Source organism: Myotis davidii, unplaced genomic scaffold, assembly GCF_000327345.1.
Source record: "Myotis davidii unplaced genomic scaffold, ASM32734v1 scaffold1277, whole genome shotgun sequence".
NCBI classification, from domain to species: Eukaryota; Metazoa; Chordata; class Mammalia; order Chiroptera; family Vespertilionidae; genus Myotis; species Myotis davidii.
The window spans coordinates 352586-360288 of record NW_006290682.1 but is presented as its reverse complement, the minus strand read 5'-3'; the positions used below and the strand labels follow the sequence as shown (position 1 = coordinate 360288).

General features: G+C 46.7%; 1 protein-coding gene across 3 annotated transcripts in view; it reads left to right on the top strand.

Moving 5' to 3' along the window:
* Window positions 1-7697, top strand: part of TLR8 (toll like receptor 8) — a 16855-nt gene extending 9158 nt beyond the window's left edge. For 2 of the 3 annotated variants that reach the window (XM_006763795.2, XM_015563955.1), the window contains exon 2: window positions 4174-7697. In XM_006763795.2, coding sequence (XP_006763858.1) covers window positions 4180-7299 — 3120 coding nt within the window. In that variant the 5' untranslated portion in view covers window positions 4174-4179 and the 3' untranslated portion in view covers window positions 7300-7697. Of the gene's footprint in view, window positions 1-3033; window positions 3324-4173 lie in introns of those variants that run through there. The other variant, XM_015563954.1, reaches the window with a different exon arrangement.
* Window positions 7698-7703: the final 6 nt, after the last annotated feature.

Here is a 7703-nt window from a genome sequence, read left to right as displayed (position 1 = left end):
CCGTCACCTACGGCCCAACCACCTGCGCTGGGCATCATCCTCACCTTCCTCCACATCCCTTGTCTGCTGTGGTCGCCTCCTGTGCCTTCTCTGATCTTGGAGGGTCCTAGACTTCACTGTTACTTTAATGGGAACCTTCAGTTGTGAGGCTCAAACAGCTGAAGTCTCTCTCTCTCTCTCTCTCTCTCTCTCTCTCTCTCATCTCTCTCTCTCTCTCTCCCTCTCCCTCTCCGCTCCCTCTCTATCGCTCCCCCTCTTCCTCCTTTTCTCCCTCCCTTCCTCTCTCCTTCTCAGCTTCTCTGTTTTATTTGCATAGTTCCACTTTCCATCTTCTTTGCATAATTGCCCTTTCCCCTCTATTTTATTTGTAGAGTTGCTAGTTCTCTCTTCTTTCTTTCTTCTTCTTCTTTTTTTCCCCATTGTTGTTATTTCTCTCATTTACTGGCAGACTTGTCATTTGTCCCCTGCAGGCTGGATGGTTCCCTCTGAATGACAGTAAGTTCTCCCTGGGTTCCTTCTCACTCTGTCTGGGACCTGGTTTCCTCTGAAGTCATTTTGGAGCCACAACTCTTGGTAGCCAGAGGCCTGGGTGTGGCCAAGAGGGGGAGAGAGAGAGAGAAAGAGAGAGAGAGAGAGGGCGAGGGAGAGAGAGAGAGAATTAAAGAGTGCAACATTGATCCACTGCCTCCTGCATACCCTCTTTCCCAATAGTGGGAAAATAGTGGGGATCAAGCCCACAACCCGGGCATGTGTCCTTGACCAGGATTGAACCAGGTAGCCTTCAGTCCGCAGGCCGATGCTCTAGCCACTGAGCCAAACCAGCAAGGGCCACACCCTGGCACTCTTGCTTCCTATCCAACACTCCTCTGAAGGCACAGCATGGGCAACTTGGAGGAATGCTCTCAGGGCCTTTGCATATGCTGGACCAGTCTTTGGACTTCTTTCTGCCCTGTACATGCCAATCCCAGCTGAGGCTTCACTTCCTCAGGGAAGTCTTTCCCAGCCTCCCTGAGCAGGTCAGCGCCTCCTCTGTTTGGGCTCTTATGGTATCACATCCTTCTTGGTGTCACAGTTGAAATGGTGTGATGTTGAGTTTAACTCATGTCTAACTCACTAGACCAGCGGTTCTCAACCTATGGGTCGCGACCCCTTTGGGGGTCAAACGACCCTTTCACAGGGGTCGCCTAAGACCATCCTGCAGATCAGATATTTACATGACGATTCATAACAGTCACAACATGACAGTGATGAAGTAGCCACGAAAATAATTTTATGGTTGGGGGTCACCACACCATGAGGAACTGTATGAAAGGGTCGCGGCATTAGGAGGGTTGAGAACCACTGCCCTAGACGGAGAGCTAATGACTAAGCTGTGCGTGGAATCACATAGACTCCCAGGCCACCTCCTAGCTAGGAAATGACAGGGAAGAATCGGGAAGTGCCTTCCGAATCCAGCTATGTTCACACTTGGAACTCACCCAGGCTTATGTGTGCTTAGATGCCAAGCAAATATAACATAACCCGGGTCAACTCCCAAAGTTGCTCACGTCCCCAAGCTTCATGGTCCCTTGGTGCCCCTGTGTCTCTCAGGGGAGACGCCGGGCCTGCAGACCTGGCATGGCCTCTGCCAGTTTTCAAGCCATGAAACCTCTCTTCACACATGTTATCCAGACCTATTTTCTATTTCTACACAACAAATAGCCCCCACATTTAGAGGTTTCAAATGTTACCCACTTATTAGCTGCACTTCCTGTAGGTCAGAGGCTGGGTAGGCGTGTCTGGCTTGTCTGCTCTAGGTCTCATAAGGTCAATGTCAATGTGTTGGCCAAGCTGGACTTTTAGCTAAAGGCTCTGGATAAGGATCCATTTCCAAGTTCATTCGGGTTGTCAGTCAGCTTTAGTTCTTTTTTTGTTTTTTTTTGTGGGGTTTTTTTTTTTTTTGGTATTGATTTCAGAGAGGAAGGGAGAGGGAGAGAGAGATAGAAACATCAATGTGAGAGAGAATCATTGATCAGCTGCCTCCTGCACACCCCTTACTGGGGATCGAGCCTACAACCTGGGCATGTGCCCTTGACTGGAATCGAACCCAGGATCCTCCAGTCCTCAGGCTGACTCTCTATCCACTGAACCAAACCAGCTAGGGCAGTTTTAGTTCTCTGTGGCTGTAAAATGGGGTGGGCTGGGGTGGCATTTCCTGTTGGCTGTCAGCAGGGAGCCGTTCAAGGCTGCCTGCATTCTTTGTCCACAGCCCCGTCCACCTTCAAGTCAGCATGAGTGCATCCCATTTTTCTCCTGCCTCCAATCTTTCTGAATCTCCCTTCTGCTACTAGCAGAGAAAACGCTGCTTTTAAAGGTGCATATGATTAGATTACTAGTAAGTCCAACTTGATCTTCTCCATCTTGCCACACAATGTAATATAATTACCGCAGAAACATCAGGGGGCAAAAGGCATAGGAGCCATCTTCAAATCCTGTCTACCACACCAGCAAAAGCAGGGCTTTCTTTTAGTAAAAGTTAAGCATTAAGCGTTAAGTAAAGAGGACTTTGAACCATAAATGTATTGGTCATGTAATAAAGTTGCATCTTATTGGTCAGGTTGCATATAAGATTGTGTCTGATTGACGAATTCTTGGTACCAGAAATCCTTATATACAAGTATAGGCATCTGATTTTTTTAAAGTCACGTTGCGCCTGGCTGGTGTGGCCCAGTGGTTGGGCATCAAACCAGAAACCAAGAAGTCACCGGTTTTATTCCCGATCAGGGCACATGCCCAGGTTTTGGGATCCATCCCCAGTGTGTGTGTGTGTGTGCAGGAGGCAGCTGATTGATGATGTTTCTCATCAATGTTTGAATCTCTATTCCTCTCCCTTCCTCTCTCTCTAAAAATCAATTTTAAAAAACCCCATTTTTAAAAAGTCACTTTGGAACAAAAAGGATGGGTAACTGCTGTTAGTTATTTAATTTTTATGTAAATCAACGAAAGTTACACCTATTTTTTGTCAGATCCGGAAAGAAATACGATATAATTGTTGGTGTGCCACAGCCCTTTGGTAGATGGTTTCTGTGTGCCATGAGATGCCAGCAGTAGGATATGGTTGGTCTGCGTTTGAGGCGCTGCTATGGCAGGAAGATTTCAAAACGGGCTTGTGTAGCGTGACAGCTAGTGGTTACAAACAGGATGTTGGACTCACACTGACCCAAGCCCCACTCTGCAATATATCCCTTCTGAGAGTTGCTTAAGCTCAGACTTTGTTCCTGCCCTTACACAATATGGATGATACTAGAACCCGTCTGGCCGTGTCGCTGCGAGCATCGATACGGGTGAGAACATGTATGTGTCTCGCACAATGACGGGCACTTTGTTGTTGTGATTATCAGCAGAAGGGATCCACTTTGCTGTCATGTAAGGCGATAAGAGAACTTAACATGTGCCACCATGGAGGCGTAGAAAACTTGTGGGAAATACCGATAACGAGGTGTGGCTGTGGAGATATGGTAGAGATCAGTCTACCTGGAGATCACGAACGATACTGTAATAGAAGCTGGATCTAAACCATCCTTGGGCCAAAGTTTCATCAAGCGTTATATTAACAGGTTGAAACGATAGCTACAGAGCTTGCTGTGCTATAGATCTCGCATGAGCCATGGTTCAGCATCAGCCAATTGGGGGGAGGAGAACCTTGATGAATATCTCTGCAAGAGTTTCCCAGGTTTTCTCATCATCAAAATCTCAGCTCCATCTTCAACTTCTTTTTGTAAATATATTTGTATTGGTTTCAGAGAGGAGGGAGAGGGAGAGAGAGATAGAAACATCCATGATGAGAATCATGGATCGGCTGTGTCCTGCACGCCCCACACTGGGGATCGAGCCCACAACCTGGGCATGTGCCCTGACTGGGAATCGAACCATGACCTCCTGGTACATAGGTTGATGCTCAACCACTGAGCCACACCGGCCGGGCCATCTTCAACTTCTATAGCACCATGAAGCTGAGCACAGTGAAAACTTACAATGGTTCTGAACCATTTTAATGCAATTTATTTTGTGGTTAAGAGAACTCCCGCTTCAAGAGCCATAGAAAGTATGGTGACCCCCTTGTTAATTTCCTCAGGAGACACCCGGCAGATATTGCTACTCTAATACTGTGCCCCACCCCCTGATTTTCCTTAGGAAAACATGACCCCTCCGTCTTTGCTGCTGACCTGCCTTGTCCTGCTAACCTCGGATTCCTGTGGCTTCTCCATGGAGACCAATTATTTGAGAAGAAGCTTTCCTTGCGACGAGAAAATACAAAATGGTAGCTCTGTTATCGTGGAATGCAACAACCGGCGGCTGCAAGAAGTCCCCCAGACCGTGGGCCCAGATGTCACGGAGCTAGACCTGTCTGATAACTCCATCACATACATCACGAACGAATCCTTCCAGAGACTGCACAATCTCACCACCATCAACCTCAACCGCAACGCCATGCTGCCGCCCTACTTTGAAAATTACCGGAAAAATAGAAAAGGCATGAACATCACTGACGGCGCGTTCCTCAACTTGCAAAAGCTAACGGAGTTACTACTTGAGAACAACCAGTTAGACAAAATACCCTCTGGCTTGCCGGGGTCTTTGAGGTGGCTGAGCCTAACTCAAAACAATATCATTTCAGTCACTAAAAACAGCACTTCTGGACTGAGGAACTTGGAAATTCTCAATTTGGGCTGGAACTGCTATTTTGGCAACGTGTGTAATAAAACTTTTAACGCCGACGGGGCCTTCGAGGAGATGGTCAACTTGAAGGAGCTCACGCTGTCCTTCAATAACCTTTCCCGGGTGCCCCGCAACCTGCCGAGATCCTTAACGAAACTGTATCTTAGCAACACCAACATCAATGCCGTCCGAGGAGCGGACTTCGAGAACCTAGAAAATTTAACGGTCCTCGATCTGAGCGGGAACTGTCCAAGGTGCTTCAACGCGCCGTTCCCCTGTACACCTTGCCCAGGAGATGCTTCCATTTCCATAGATGGCAACGCTTTCGACAGCTTGACCAAACTTGAATATCTCAACCTCTCTAGCACTTCCCTCCGGAAGGTCAATTCAAGCTGGTTTAACAACATGTGTTGTCTGAAGGAGCTGCATCTTGAATTCAACTACTTGGTACAAGAAATCGCCTCTGGGGAATTTCTAACGAAACTGCTCTCCTTAGAAATACTGGACTTGTCTTATAACTATATAAAGGCACAATATTTAGAGTTTATTACTCTTTCCCCAAACTTCTCGAAGCTTACCTGTCTCCGGTCTTTGCATTTAAGGGGTTATGTGTTCCAGAAACTTCGGTATAATGATTTCCAGCCCCTGATGAACCTCTCGAAATTAACGACGATCAACTTGGGCGTTAACTTTATTAATCAAATTGATTTTACCATTTTCAAGCAGCCCAAACAACTGAACGTCATTTACTTGTCGGCAAACAGAATTTCGCCCTTGGTCAAGGGTACTAGGCAAAGTAGTGCGCGTCTTTCCGCGGGCCACAGTCACGTCCTCAAACCCCGCTCAGCCGATAACGAGTTTGACCCCCATTCGAATTTTTATCACAGCACCACGCCGTTAATAAAGCCAGAATGTGTACGTTATGGCAAAGCCATCGATTTAAGCCTGAACAACATTTTCTTCATCGGGCAAAAGCAATTCAAAGATTTCCCTAAAATCGCTTGCTTAAATCTGTCTTCGAATGGCAATGGTCAAGCATTAAATGGGAGTGAGTTTTCAGCTCTGTCCCACCTCAAATATCTGGATTTTTCACACAATAAACTGGACTTTGATGCTGATAGTGCTTTCAACGAGTTGCCTGAGTTAGAAGTGCTAGATCTGAGCAACAATGAGCACTATTTCCAAATCGCAGGGGTAACACACCGGCTGGGTTTTATTAAAAATTTAACGAAGCTGAAAGTTTTAAATGTGAGTCAGAACAACATTTATACCCTGACGGAGTACAACCTGAGCAGCAGCTCCCTGAAACAATTAGTTTTCAGTGGGAACCGCCTGGATATTTTGTGGAAGGCTGCAGATAAGAGGTACATGTGCATTTTCAAGAATCTCAACGTGCTGGAAGAGCTTGATATGTCCTTCAATAACCTTGAGCGTATCCCCAAACAAGCCTTCATTAACCTGCCCAGGAACCTCACCAAGCTGTATCTAAATGATAATAAGTTACGTTTCTTCAACTGGACGCTACTCCTGCACTTTCCTCAGCTCCAGTTGCTTGACTTAAGTAGAAACTGTCTGTATTACTTAACGGATAGCCTATCTAAAATCACATCCTCTCTTCAGACGCTGCTACTGAGTGAAAACCTAATTGCCCACATGCCCTCTGGCTTCGTTTCAGAAAACAGCAGCCTGGTAACCCTCGACTTAAGTTCCAACAAGCTCAAGATGATCAACAGATCGACGTTTCAGACGAACAAGAACAGCAACTTAGCCCTTCTGAGACTAGATGGAAACCCCTTTGACTGCACCTGTGACATGGGAGATTTTCTAAGATGGATGGATGAAAATTTGAATGTCACAATTCCTCGGCTGACAGATGTCACGTGCAGCAGTCCTGGGGATCAAATAGGGAAGAGTATTGTGACTCTAGAGCTCACCACGTGTGTTTCAGACACCATTGCGGCCATATTGTGTTTCTTCACATCTTTCCTGACTCTCACGGTTATGTTGGCGGCTCTGGCTCACCACTGGTTTTACTGGGATGTGTGGTTTATTTATCATGTGTGTTTAGCCAAGGTCAAAGGCTATAGGTCTCTTTCCACATCCCAAACTTTCTATGATGCTTATGTGTCTTACGACACCAAAGATGCCTCTGTTACGGACTGGGTGATCAATGAGCTGCGCTTCCACCTGGAAGAGAGTGAAGAAAAAAACGTGCTCCTGTGTTTGGAGGAGCGGGATTGGGACCCGGGATTGGCCATTATTGATAACCTCATGCAGAGCATCAACCAAAGCAAGAAAACGATATTTGTTTTAACCAGAAAGTATGCCAGAAGCTGGAGCTTCAAAACAGCGTTCTACTTGGCTTTGCAGAGGCTGATGGATGAAAATATGGACGTGATTGTATTTATTCTGCTGGAGCCAGTGTTGCAACACTCCCAGTATCTGAGGCTGCGGCAGAGAATCTGCAAGAGCTCCATCCTCCAATGGCCTGACAACCCCAAGGCGGAAGTCTTGTTCTGGCAAAGTCTGAAAAATGTGGTCCTAACAGAAAACGATTCGCGGTATAACAATTTGTATGTTGACTCCATTAAGCAATACTAACTGACGCTAAATCATGGTTTCTCAACGTAAGACAAAGGCACAGCAACGACTCTTCTGTCTTAGCCAGCTATTGCTGTGTAACAAATGACCCCAGAACGTACTGGCTTAGAATGACAGAATTTGTTATCTTGTAGTCTCTGTGGGTCAGGAGTCCAGTCTGGCTTAGCCAGGTCCTCTGCTCGGGGTGTCTCAAAGGCTGCAATCTAGGTGTTACCAGGGCCAGGGCATCTCTTGGGGTTAAGACTGCAGTCTCTGAGAAACCCCAAGCTCACACTCATGTGGTTGCTTTCAGGATTCGCTTCCTTCTGGGCTGTTGGCCAAAGGCTGCCCTCAGTTCTCAGCCACATGGACTCGCCCACATGGCAGTTTGCTTCATCAAAGCCAGCAGGAGAGAGAGGTTTTTC